The sequence below is a fragment of the Heteronotia binoei genome, chromosome 14 (genome assembly GCF_032191835.1).
Source record: "Heteronotia binoei isolate CCM8104 ecotype False Entrance Well chromosome 14, APGP_CSIRO_Hbin_v1, whole genome shotgun sequence".
Taxonomy (NCBI): domain Eukaryota; kingdom Metazoa; phylum Chordata; class Lepidosauria; order Squamata; family Gekkonidae; genus Heteronotia; species Heteronotia binoei.
This window is the reverse complement of record NC_083236.1, coordinates 63161396-63175735: the sequence shown is the minus strand read 5'-3', so window position 1 is coordinate 63175735 and position 14340 is coordinate 63161396. Positions and strand designations below refer to the sequence as shown.

Genomic DNA, 14340 nt, shown 5'->3' with positions numbered 1-14340 from the left:
GACCTGAGTTCGATCCCGGTGGAAGCTGGGTTCAGGTAACCGGCTCAAGGTTGACTCATCCTTCCATCCTTCCGAGGTCGGTAAAATGAGTCCCCAGCTTGCTGGGGGGGAAGTGTCAATGACTGGGGAAGGCAATGGCTGTTGTAGATTTTCCGGGCTGTGTGTGGCCATGATCTTGGCATTGTGAGACCTGACGTTTCACCAGCAACTGTGACTGGCATCCTCAGTGGTGTAATCCAGAAAACTGGAGTTCTCTTTGGGTCAAATTGAGAAGAAGATGGCAGGCAGGTAATTTATATCTACTCAGGCAGCTGGCTTAGGACTGAGTCATCCCTGATGTAGCCAACACTCAGGAAGTCTTAGCAAAGTGGGGGGGGGGTGTGCATGGCAGCGAGTGTGCTCTAAGCCCGGCTCGGAGTGTGCCTGCTGCCTTCCAGCCTTCACCGAGGCCTCCCAAGGCTTGGGAAGCTTCGGTGAAGTTGGGGGCGCACACATGCACAAACATACTGCCGGCGGGGAGGGGCAGGGTTCAGCCTGGGGCACAAGAACCCCTAGTGCCGTGCCTGGGTGTGGCCTAATATGCAAAAGAGTTCCTGCTACAAAAGAAGCCCTGACTAAACAAATGAGTCACAAGCTATTACAAAAGGCCATCATCCAGCTATTTAAACTTGAGGCCAGTGCAGAGACGTTCTTCTTTCAGCCTGTTGCAGCAAGGCACGCTGCTTGCACCTAGCGAAACAACCTGATTCCAAATAGCAGGTCTCCTTGGACTGCAGAAGATATTGTTTCTCTCTCTGCAGGCATGTGCAAACGTGTTGGTCGACGAGAATAATCTGATATATTTGCACGTTCTGCGGCCACGGGAGATTCGAGCCAGGAAACTGCAATTGTATGTCACCAAATGACATTATAATTGATTCTCCCGGTTTTTAAATGTGAGACAATGGCGACGTTTAATAGTCCACCCTCTTCCTTGGAGACACCGACTAAATGTGGAATATTATTTTGGTATTACGAAAGGCATTATTTCACTGCGTTGATCCTACGTGGCCCTTTTTCCTTCGGGGGGGGGGGGGAGAGAGAGAGAAAAGTAGATACTTTGTTGAATGTCATTCTTTAGTTGAAGGGCATCTATTTCCCGATTGCCCTGGGGGGGGGACAAAAAATGGGGACAGATAATTATTCTGCTAGCAGGTATCAGGACTGAAAATGGACGCAGATTAGAAATATTTCTTTTAAAAATATTTTTCCTCCTTACCTGGCACAGAAGGGTTTTTAATTTTTTTGCCCCTTATTTTATTTCTCAGGATAAACTACATATTCCTCAGGGTTGTTTTTTGTTTTGTTTTTTAAAAACCCCTCTGCCTTTCAAAAATCATTTGCATTTCTTCTTGGTAATGAACATTTGTGGCAATTACATTCAGCTGTATCTTGTGACAGGAACATTCACTTGCCATGGTATATAACATATGAACCTATGAAGCTGCCTTCTACTGAATCAGACCCTTGGTCCATCAAAGTCAGTATTGTCTACTCAGACCGGCAGCGGCTCTCCAGGATCTCAAGCTGAGGTTTTTCACGCCTCTTTGCCTGAACCCTTTTTAGTTGGAGATGCCGGGGATTGAACCTGGGACCTTCTGCTTACCAAGCAGATGCTCTACCATTGAGCCACCCTCCCTCCCCTTGAACAGCTGAGGTGTTTCACGCCTATTTGCCTGGACCCTTTTTAGTTGGAGATGCCGGGGATTGAACCTGGGACCTTCTGCTTACCAAGCAGATGCTCTACCATTGAGCCACCCTCCCTCCCCTTGAGCAGCTGAGGTTTTTCACACCTACTTGCCTGGACCCTTTTTAGTTGGAGATGCCGGGGATTGAACCTGGGACCTTCTGCTTGCCAAGCAGATGCTCTACCACTGAGCCACAGTCCCTCCCCTTAGACATAAGAACATATGAAGCTGCCTTCTACTGAATCAGACCATCCTGGGTCCATCAAAGTCAGTCTTGTCTACTCAGACTGGCAGCGGCTCGCCAGGGTCTCAAGCTGAGGTTTTTCACACCTACTTGCCTGGACCCTTTTTAGTTGGAGATGCCGGGGATTGAACCGGGGACCTTCTGCTTGCCAAGCAGATGCTCTACCACTGAGCCACCACCCCTCCCCAAGGCAAAGTGCTGAGGGACTACAGGGGCACAGACTTACCCAAATGGTATCCTGCAGCACTGTGAGATCACTTGGAGCTGCATAGCTGGAAGTGATATTACAGCATAATGGGACTCTCTAGAATTTTCCCCAAGCTCCAGGGCTTTTTTTGTAGCAGGAGCTCCTTTGCGTATTAGGCCGCACACCCCTGATGTAGCCAGTCCTCCAAGAGATTACAGTTAGGCTTGTCAAAACCCAGGTCCCAGTGGGGGGGTTCCCCCACTTTTGCAGGCTTCTTCCTTCCCCCAGTCAGCTGGCTGGTGGGGGGAAAGCCCCGCCTCAATAGTCTCCACATGCCTTCAAACCTCAAAGGCTTAAGAAGACACTGGAAACGGCTTTTTTTCTAGAAAGGTGCATGTGCTTTTAAATCTTAGACCAGGCTGAGGGCGGGGCGAGCCTGCAGAACAACGTGTCTGGTGGAAGGGAAGGGAAGGAGCTCAGAAACTGCAGCTGGTTTTATAATCTTTTCAGAGGCTCTTTGCATGGGGAAGGGTTAACCAGAACCTTTAGTTTCTTTAGAACTTGGAACTTTAGCAACTCATGAGTGAATTGTCCTAGTGAGACCACATGAGTGTGAGATTGCAAACTGTTTATTTTGGCTTAACTGTGTGTGTGTGTGAGAGAGAGAGAGAGAGACAGAGAGGTGCAGCTGGTTGGGGTGAAGAAGTGAAGACTATTCAGGGGAACTGCACTGCTGTTTATTTTAACCTATGTATTTTAGGGAATGTGAAAGTCTCCGAGCTCCACCCCCAAAGTCCCCAGATATTTTCTGAATCAGACTTGGCAACTCTACCAGAATTCCCTTTGGAGTTCAGTTATGTATTCAGTTCAGTATTGATGTGTGTTTTATCTATTTTTATGTATTTTACTGTCGGTCACTTCCGGGTTCCTGTCCTGCATCTCGACCTGTGTTATTAGTGACAGGCTGCTTCGGCATGCCGCTGCGCCGGCCCCCTGGGTCCCACAACGATGGGACCGATGCCACAGGGATGGGCTCGAAACACTCTATAACCCCTCAAAAGAACAGCAGTCTAGCTCGCTTCCCCCGAGCCCTGCCGCCATAAGCCTCAAGGGGGCTCATTTTGCGGCATCTCCCGGCGGGAGGGTGGCACCCGCACAGGACACATATCAAATGAAAGAGGGGGCGCAGGGCTATCAGAAACAGCCGGCGGAGGGAGTCGGGAGACCACCCCACTGGGGGATCCACACCCCGAAAGTGATGAAGGTGGCGCAGATGGAGCCAACAGAGCAAACAGGACAAAATAAATAGGCTGCATTATGCAGCACAGTCTCACTGGAATCTCACTGGAATCTGACTGGCTTCTCAGCGTGGAACCCGTTCTCTCTAGTCTTCTCACTTTGAAAAAAGTAAAAAAAGAGTTTTATTTAACTTTATTTCCCCCTTTCCCTCTCTATAAATAATCTTGGTGTTTCCGGCGGTGATATTTGGGGGATTTTTGGGGACGTCACAGGAAGTGCTGTGAAGTCACTTCCTGTTTCCGTCAGTGGCATTTGGGGGAAATGATGTCACAGGAAGTGATGTCACTTCCTGCTTCCGACAGGTGGCACGGGGAAAATGATGTCACAGGAAGTGACGTCACTTCCTGTTTCCGGCAGGTGGTGCGGGGGAAATGATGTCACAGGAAGTGATGCCACTTCCTGTTTCCGGCAGTGGCGTGACGTCACCGGAAGTGCCATCACCGGAAGTGGTGTCACTTCCTGTTTCCGGCAGGTGGTGCGGGGGAAATGATGTCACAGGAAGTGATGTCACTTCCTGTTTCCGGCGGTGGCATGACGTCGCCGGAAGTGACATCACCGGAAGTGACACCACTTCCTGTTTCCGGCGGTGGGCGCGCTCTGCGCGCACGCACACACATTCCTTCCCCCCTCAAGGTGTCCCTGGCTGGCTTGCAAAAATTATGGCCACCCTAATTCTATGGCATCACACCCTGCTGTGGTCGCTCCTCTCCCCAGGCTCTACCCCACAAATCTCCAGGAATTACTCAACCCAAAGTTGGCAACCCTACCAGATAACTTTTAAAATCAGCCTCCTTCACAGTACCTGTGCATCACAGTCCACGCGGAATACTAGAATAAGAACGATACCTGCCTCTCCTTCCATAGTGCTCCAGCTCCAGATAACTTCCTCCTGCCACCATTTTCCGATTGCCTTCAGAGGAACCATCGCAAGGAGGACAGGAAGCCGCTGGACTCCTCCATCATACCTTGATACAACTCTGGCGATGAGCACTCTCCCTCCCGCTTCCCACTGGCTTCCAATTACAATTAACAAGGCCACCAGAAGGAGGACAGGAGACAACCAGAAACCACCCATCACACCTGGATCCCTCTCCAGGACAACAACCTCCTCATTCCAATGATCATGAATGGAGTCATCAGCAAGAGGATAGGAAGTGGCTAGACAGCATCCTCCCCCTTCTCTTCCTCCTCCTCCTCTTCCACCACCACCACCACCACCATGGCTTTTTTGTAGCAGGAACTCCTTTGTATATTAGACCACACACTCCTGATTTAGCCAATCTTCCAAGAGCTTACAGGGCTATTCTTACAAAGCCTACTGTAAGCTCCAGGAGGATTGGCACATCAGGGGTGTCTGACCTAATATGCAAAGGAGTTCCTGCTACAAAAAAGCCACCACAGCCTCCATCATCATCAATTTGATTTGATTAATTGCTCTACCTCAGCTTGTGCCAGGCCCTGGTCAACGTACAAAGAGGCACGATGCCATCTTTGTCCAAATATACAAACAAATATACAAACAGGCAGAATTCAACATACAAATTGGTAAAGACTAACGCCATTTCATAGGACATTCAGTTCCAGTTAAGAACAGCATCCCCCAAGCTTCCAAATGCTCAAAGTGGGGCCATCAGAAAGGAAGACCAGAAGCACCCAAATAGCCTTTACTGAACCTGAACCTGGCTCCTGTTAATAATAATAATAATAAATTTTTATTTATATCCCGCCCTCCCCGCCTAGGCAGGTTCAGGGCGGCTTACAAGACATGGTACATATACCATGATATAACAATAAAATACAGTTAATGCAATAAAATACAGTTAAAATACAAATTTGTGACTTTAAGTTCAATAATTTAAAACCAATATAAATTAATGGTGCTAAAGTTTCAGTACATATATAAAGATGGCTTGATATCATTGCCAAGATTCCACCTTAGAAGGCAAGTTGGAAGAAGGCGGTTCTACAAGCCTGTTAAGACTCCCTTCCGCCAGCTGCCAGTAACCAGCAATGGCGCTCATGAGAAGGAGAGCATGAAGCAGCCCCACTACCATTTCTTGTGCCTTAATCTCTGGGGCTGACGATCCCCAAAGTCCATAATGGGTGGGATACAGGGACTTCCTCCTTTCTCCAAGGAATGGACTCGAATGCTCAGATAGTGGGACGGACTCATTGGATCCATCCAGGGGTGGAATTCTAGCAGGAGCTCCTTTGCATATTAGGCCACACACCCCTGATGTAGCCAATCTTCCAAGAGCTTACAAGGCTCTTTTTTGTTTTTGTAAGCTCTTGGAGGATTGGCTACACCAGGGGTGTGTGGTCTAATATGCAAAGGAGCTCCTGCTAGAATCCCACCCCTGGATCCATCCCTTCAATGGGAATCTGCATTCCATTTTCTGTGAGATGCTTTTGGCTGAGAAGCAGGATAAAAAGATAGCAAATACATCATTTCTGGAGCATTAATTTCCAGGAACAAAAAGAATAGGTTCCTATCCAGTACTACTCATGCAGGTGTAATTCCATCACGCCAAGCTCTGCGGACACACTAAATCGAAAGAAGAATGCTGAGGTGCAATCACACACATGCACACACACAAAAAGCTTTCAAACAAAATCTTAATCTGCATTGCCAAATTCATAGAATCACAGAATCATAGAGTCGGAAAGGACCTTCAGAGTCATCTAGTCCAACCCCCTGCACAATGCAGGAAACTCACAAACACTTCCCCCTAAATTCACATCATTGCTGTCAGATGGCCATCTAGCCTCTGCTTAAAAACCTCCAATGAAAGAGAGTACACCACCTCCCGAGAAAGTCTGTTCCACTGAGGAATCGCTCTAACGGCCAGGAAGTTCTTCCTAATGTTGAGCTGGAAACTCTTTTGATTTAATTTCAACACATTGGTTCTGGTCCTAACTTCCGGGGCCACAGAAAACAATTCCACACCATCCTCTATATGACAGCCCTTCAAGTCCTTGAAGATGGTGATCCTATCACCTCTCAACCGCCTCCTCTCCAGGCTAAACATCCCCAGCTCCTTCAACCTTTCCTCATAGGACTTGGTCTCCAGACCCCTCACCATCTTTGTTCCCCTCCTCTGGACCTGTGCTAGCTTGTCTATATCCTTCTTAAATTGTGGTGCCCAAAGCTGAATACAATACTCAAGGTGAGGTCTTACCAGAGCAGACCTCATCTGGAGTAGAGCTTCTGTAGCGTTTCTGAGCTGTGTTTTAGTCTTCAACAGGCAAGTGCGTGACTAATCATAACATCAGGCTATACATTTCAGCCATCAACAATTCTCTCTCCAGAATATGGAAACAACAATGTATACTGGGATCCCCAACTTTTTGGAGGCTTTTTGGAAATTCTGTCACAGTGTGGCACAAAAATGGCTGCCACTGGAGCTTTTTTTTTGTAGCAGGAACTCCTTTGTGTATTAGGCCACACATCCCTGATGTAGTCAATCCTCCTGGAGCTTACAGTTGGCCCTGTACAAAGAGCCCTGTAAGCTCTTGGAGGATTGGCTACATCAGGGGAGTGTGGACTAATATGCAAAGGAGTTCTTGTAACCAAAAAAAGCCCTGGCTACCATGGAATGGCAGAAGCTGGAGGCAGAGCTGACCACAAAATAAGCACTACAGCTTACCTTCAATCACAGAGTGACAATCAAAGCAACTTAAAAAAAAAAAAATTACAGAGCCAATCAAATCCCCAACAGCCAATCAGAAGCCTTGCTGAGCAAAAAACCCATCTGGCCCTGCCCACTTTGCTAGGAAAGGTATCAGCAGGTTTCACAGTGCCCACAGGTACAATGTTGAGGATGCTGACCTATTCATTTAACACCTTTTCATGCCTAAAAAATTGAAATGGATAATATTTATCATTTCGATAATAAACCCTCGTTGATAGTCTACCCGGAGGAAAGACTATCTCACTCACCTTATTGTCTGATGCTGCAATTTATCTGGATCGGTGGCATTGACGGTGAACACGACACTGCCTATTGGGATGTTCTCTTGTTTGGTAACAGTCATTGGGTTGGGGTGGAAAATGGGGCCTTCGTTTACATCCAGAACGGTGATCTGAACAGTGGCCGTGGAGCTGGTGCCATAGGCAATATCTGGAACCAAGGGGTCTTCATTTTCGACTTTGATCAGGAGTGTGTGGAAAGCTGAAATCTCGCAATCCAAAGACTGGAAGACAGAAGAATATGGGATGGTCCCCGTTTTATCGATCACAAATTAAAGTTCCTTCAGACTAGGGTTGCCAGAACCCAGGGGTGGAATTCTAGCAGGAGCTCCTTTGCAAATTAGGCCACACACCCCTGATGTAGCCAATCCTCCAAGAGTTTATAAGGCTCTTTTTTGTAAGCTTGTAGAGGATCAGGGGTGTGTGGCTTAATATGCAAAGGAGCTCCTGCTAGAATTCCACCCCTGCCAGAACCTATCTGGCAATCAGTGGGGGAATCCTTGGTCCTCTCCGGGATTATCTGCCATGAATGCTTTGCTCAGTGATATCACCTGGAGGTGATGTCATCAAGTCACCGACGCTGAGAGATGACACTCTAGTTTCTTTATGGTTTGTAGCCAAACTCTATGATTTGTAGCCAGTTTTGCCATATAGTTTTACCCCAAAACTAGAGTGTCTCCACACGACATCGGTGACATGACGATGTCACTTCCTGGTGATGTCATCACATTACCTTGGGGACAGGTGGGAGTGGGATTGAGTACCTCATGACCTGAATGTTTCTCCACAGATCAGGAGAACAATCTAGTCTGGCTTCTAGTCATCCTTTTAAAAGCAGGGATGCGCTCTTGGGACACTGTTTGCCATACAAGCCCGTAGCCAATTGCTTGAGCGTTCTGTTCTGCCATTTTCCCCTTTAACAATGTAGCTGCAGTCCAAGTGCTCATAGCTGGCTACAGACGGGTAGGGAGGCTGCCAAAAACACACAGTCTACGATTCCTACATAACTCAGAACAAATCGTGACCTCCTCTCAGAAGGAAGCAGACAGTGTTGTCGGGCATTTCACAGTTAGTTTGGCAAGCACAGCAAAAGTCTTTAGAAGCCAGGGGAAAGGCCTCCAAGCAAATATAAACAAGCAAGGAAGCATGAGACAATCTTGGACACTGCCAAGCATAATAAGGGATGGCATATAACATCAGCTCAAGAGACACCGAAATACGCTCCTCACCTTGACAACAGACAACATGCCTTCGTTATTCTTGGGATTTGTATGGATTTCAAAGCTCTGTCCCGGGTTCCCGTTGATGATGGTGTAAACGGCTCTCCAGGCACCCGTCGCCGGGTCATCGCGGTCCTCGACCGTCAAGTTCACTATCACGCCCGTCGTGCCTTCCTTCACCGTGGCTTGGAACTCAAAAAAATAACAGAGAAGGCAAGGAGCGTTACTCGTGTCAAACCAATGACCGCCACCGCCGCGACAAATTTGCTTAAGTTGCCATTAATTATTTACCGCATCAAAAGAAATATATATATATATATACACACACATAAAAAACCCCGTCATCCCAGAACGAAACCGAACATTTTACAGGCCATAAATAATGCATTCGCAGAACATGAAGTTTAAGGAAGTGGATTACCATTTTGCCGCCCCTGTTCTTAAAAAGATTGCAGATAAAGTGGGGGGGAGAAAACATGATTGAAAGAGGCTTTGAAAATTCTCCCGTGTGGAATAATAGAGAAAAAAAAAAGAAATCTATTGTTAGCCTCCGTTAATACAAAAGCGGTTCTGCGTATAATACCAAAAGGTGCTGCAAACGACAATAGCTGTACAAGGCGATGCTTTTGGAATGTGGAATGCTTCGGAGCGGGATACTTTAAGGTGATTTGTACTCATTTGAGCTCTCCCCCCCGCCCCTTCCTGCTTGAAGCATAATACGCCATTGTCCTCTCTGTCTTCTGTCGACGGTACACCATGAAATGAAATAACTGGAGATCATCCCTGGCTTAATCTCCAAGCTATCAAGTCTGCTCGTAAGCGTTCTTCCCACTGCAAATATTCCACACGTTTTCTGCCTGGCAACACCGTAATTGTTTATTGGCTCGCTGGGAAGGCCTGTTGTGTGGCTCAAATCGGCCTCGCCGTTGCAAGCGCAGGGTCAGGCTGATCCCGTTCCATGCCTGCTTCCACAACCAGACACAACCGGACTGAAAACTGGCGCTGAGCCGAACGGGATGCTCTTTCTGGAAACAGCTCAACTGCACTTCTTCAGCTAACGGCTGCCAATATGCTACTGGTTTGGTCCTCGGCCACTTAGCCTACTTCTTGAGCCAAGGAATGCTCAATAGGTGCACCAGGAGGTTCATCCTTCTGAACCAAGGGTGCCCATACTGTGGCTTAGGAGTCACATGTGGCTCTCCAACACATATTGTGTGGCTCTCAAAGCCTCCACTGCCCCATTGGCCAGCTAGGAAATCAATTATTCCCCCGCCTTTCTCCTCAACAGGGACCCAAAGCAACTTACATCATTCCCCTCTCCTCCATTTTATCCTGACAACAACCCTGCGAGGTAGGTTAGGCTGAGAGAGTGGGATTGCCCCAAGGCACCCAGTGAGCTTCCGTGGCACGAGTGGGGATTTGAACCTGGGTCTTCTGGATATTAACCTGCCACTCTTAACCGCTAGAGAGCCAGTTTGGTGTAGTGGTTAAGTGTGCGGACTCTTATCTGGGAGAACCGGGTTTGATTCCCCACTTCTCCACTTGCAGCTGCTGGAATGGCCTTGGGGCAGCCATAGCTCTGGCAGAGGTTGTCCTTGAAAGGGTGGTTGAAAGAGCCAGTTTGGTGTAGTGGTTATGTGTGCGGACTCTTATCTGGGAGAACAGGGTTCGATTCCCCACCTCCACTTGTAGCTGCTGGAATGGCCTTGGGTCAGCCATAGCTCTGGCAGAGGTTGTCTTTGAAAGGGCAGATTCTGGGAGAACCCTCTCAGCCCCACCCACCTCACAGGGTGTCTGTTGTGGGGGGAGAAGATATAGGAGATTGTAAGCCGCTCTAAGTCTCTGATTCAGGGAGAAGGGTGGGGTATAAATCTGCAGTTCTTCTTCTATACAACACTGGCTCTCTCACCGGCAGGCTTCTCAAAAGGATTCAACCCCTCTTTCCATGGATGTGGAGCTCAGGTTGCTTTCACACATGCTAAATAATGCACTTTCAATGCACTTTGCAAGTGGAGCCACACGAGGAGATCCAGGGCTGAAACTCTAGCAGGAGCTCCTTTGCATATTCGGTCACACAACCCTGATGTAGCCAATCCTCCAAGAGCTTCAAGGGCTGTTATTACAGGGCCTACTGCAAGCTCCAGGAGGATTGGCTACATCAAGGGCGTGGGGCCTAATAGGCAAAGGAGTTCCTGCTAGAATTCCACCCCTGAGGAGATCCATGGCTTGACTTGGAGAAGCGATTTGAAGAGACAACCCACTTCTAATCCACTCTGCAGCTGGGTTTTCCGGCACAAAATGGCGCAGTCCATTTGGAAACGATCGCTGAAGTGCATTTGAAAGTGGAATAGAAGTCCGTCCTTCAGTGTGTTTGGCCAAGTTAATCAAGTTCCTAAGGCAGATGTTTAATTTAATTGAATGTTTCGATTTATACCCCGCCCTATCCCGCAAACGGGCTCAGGGCAGCTTACAACAATAAAAACAAAGTATTAAAAATTAAAAAAAACCCACATCTCTAAAAAATAAAACAGCTTCATAAAAACAGGTATGTTACAAGTTTGACTAAAGTGGTGGCTGGTCATTCAACCCCCCAAAATGTGTGCCTCTTTGTGACTTGCCCTGAGTCCTGTGTACAGAAGAGGGAGGGAGAAATCTCTCTCTCTCTCTCCCATCCATCCATCCATCCATCCATCCATCCATCCATCCATCCATCCATCCATCCATCCATCCATCCATTCATCCAGAGGTGGAATTCTAGCAGGAGCTCCATTGCAAATTAGGCCACGCACCCCTGATGTAGCCAATCCTCCAAAGATTACAAGGGGCTCTTTTGTAAGCTCTTGGAGGACTGGCTACATCAGGGATGTGTGGCCTAATATGCAAAGGAGCTCCTGCTAGAAATCTATCTATCTATCTATCTATCTATCTATCTATCTATCTATCTATCTATCTATCTATCTATCTATCTATCTATCTATCTATCTATCTAAATAAGCTTCTTATATTGTTCAGGCAGATGTTCAAGCGACATCAATCTGCAGCCAAGAGGGAAAATGGCAGATCCTAGATAGGCAGCAACAAGTCATGCTGGTGCAGAAACCTCCAGCGACCGTTAGGCATGATTAGATTGTGCTTTAATTGATTCTGTTCATTTTTTAATAGCTACTCGTCCCCAAAGCCCCAGAATCAATTGAGAACAAAAGAGATGAGCCCAGATGTGTATTTAAGCTATTGCCGGCAGCCGCTTTCGCAAAATCAGCTTTGAGAACCAGAGCACCTTGGGCCAGCTCCCCAACCAGTTTAAACTGGGTCAGCGTATATAAGAACTCGTTTGTGTCCGTTGAGACGCCTCCTCTGGTATGTTTCACCTCCAAAGAAGATTTATTCATCTCATTCCGAGTGACTGGCCTTAGGTGGAAGCAAGAAACTTCTGAACGAAGGGTGTGAATCCACGAGACTCGGGTTGAAGTGATGTGATTCACTTGGATGCCATTAGCTTTAAAGGCCAAAAACAGTGCAGGGGCAATCCAGAAATGTTATTGGGAAAAGTGAGGTAGATGCATGATTAAAGAAAAAAAGCTAGTCCCCTGTGCAAGCACCAGTCATTTCTGACTCTGGGGTGACATCGCATCATGAAGTTTTCACGGCAGACATTTTACGGGGCGGTTTGCCATTGCATTCCCCAGCCATCTACACTTTACCACCAGCAAACTGGGGACTCATTTGATTGACCTCGGAAGGAAGGAAGGCTGAGTCAACCTTGAGCCGGCAACCTGAACCCAGCTTCCGCCGGGATTGAACTCAGGTTGTGAGCAGAGAGTTTGGATTGCAGGACTGCCGCTTTACCACTCTGTGCCATTGGGCTCCTTAGATGCTTCATAGCAGCCCTCAAACTGTTCAAGGCAAAAACGCTTATTCAACTTACATTCGGTGCCTCATTTAATGTCACCACAACCCCCCATAAATTGGAAACTGTCCAAGCAAAATTTTTGAGATCAATCCTGCAGGCCCCTCCCGACATTCCAAATGCTCTTATTAGAATTGAATTGGGCCTGGTGCCAGTGGGGACAAGGCTCTGGACACTGACCATCCTTCTTCTTGGCTTGACTTCGCGAACGAAGATTTAAGAAGGGTGCAATAGTCCACGTCTGCTGCAGGCTCTCTGGTGGCTGACAAGACCAATGTGGGACAGGCAGGTCCGGCCACAGCGGCTGCAGGGAAAAGTCTGATTTAGGGTTGGTCCTGTTGCAGTGCGATTCTTCCTCAATCTCCTTTTGTCCTCAAGACCAGCTATGCGTGTGTTCTCAAAGGAAGAGACAGCCTGGTGGATGGTGTGCCTCCATGCTTTGCGATCTGAGGCTAGGTCAGACCACTGGTGATGGTTGATGCGACAGGTGCCAAGGGATTTCTTCAAAGAGTCCTTGTACCTCTTCTTTGGTGCCCCTCTATTTCGATGGCCGGTAGAAAGTTCGCCATACAGGGCAATCTTGGGAAGGCGGTGGTTTTCCATCCTAGAAATATGCCCTGCCCAGCGCAGCTGCGTCTTCAATAGCAGTGCTTCGATGCTGGTAACCTCCGCCCTCTTGAGGACTTCAGTGTTGGTCACAAAGTCACTCCAGTGGATGTTGAGGATGGTGCGAAGGCAGCGCTGATGAAAGCGCTCAAGGAGTCGCAGGTGATGACGGTATAAAACCCATGATTCCGAGCCGTAGATGAGGGTTGTCATCACAACTGCTTTATAAACATTGATCTTTGTGCCTTTTTTCAGATGCTTATTGCTCCACACTCTTTTATGCAGTCGGCCAAATGCACGGTTTGCCTTTGCCAGCCTATTGTCAATCTCCTTGTCGATCTTGGCGTCTGAGGAGATGATGTACCCCAAGTAGCTGAACTGCTGGACTGTCTTCAAAACTGATTCACCCACAGTGATGCAGGAGGGTAATAATCTTCCTGGGGTGCAGGCTGGTGGAGAACTTCTGTCTTCTTCAGACTAACTTCTAGGCCGAATAGCTTGGCGGCCTCTGCAAAGCAGGACGTCATATGCTGCAGAGCTGATACCGAGTGGGAGACGAGTGCAGCATCATCAGCAAACAGTAGCTCTCGGATAAGTTTTTCCATTGTCTTGGAGTGAGCCTTTAGTCTTCTCAGGTTGAACAGGCTGCCATCAGTGCGATAGCGGATGTAGACACCATCGTCATCATCTAGATCTACTGCGGCTCTTTGAAGCATCATGCTAAAGAAGATCGTAAAGAGAGTTGGCGCGAGAACACAGCCTTCCTTTACACTTGTGCCTATTGGGAAGGGCTCCGAGAGATCGTTGCAGTGTCTGACTTGGCCTCGCTGGTCTTCATGTAGCTGGATGATCATGCTGAGGAACCTTGGGGGACATCCTAAACGTTCCAAGATTTGCCACAGGCCTTTCCTGCTAACGGTATCAAAAGCTTTGGTAAGGTTGACAAAAGTCACATATAGACCCTTGTTCTGTTCCCTGCATTTCTCTTGGAGCTGCCTGAGATCAAATACCATGTCGGTGGTGCTCCTGTTAGCTCTGAAGCTACACTGGCTCTCTGGGAGGAGTTCTTCTGCAATGGTGGCCACCAGTCTGTTCAGGAGTATTCTAGCAAGGATTTTGCCTGCGATGAAGAGCAGGGTTATCCCCCGGTAGTTGGAGCAGTCTGACTTTTCTCCTTTGT

General features: G+C 47.9%; 1 protein-coding gene across 1 annotated transcript in view; it reads right to left on the bottom strand.

Moving 5' to 3' along the window:
• CDH13 (cadherin 13) overlaps positions 1-14340 on the bottom strand; it is a 1257603-nt gene that overhangs the window by 146204 nt on the left and 1097059 nt on the right. Inside the window, exons 9-10 of the mRNA XM_060253738.1 lie at positions 8657-8839; positions 7398-7651 (exon numbers count right to left, since the gene is read on the bottom strand). Coding sequence (XP_060109721.1) covers positions 7398-7651; positions 8657-8839 — 437 coding nt within the window. The remainder of the gene's footprint in view (positions 1-7397; positions 7652-8656; positions 8840-14340) is intronic.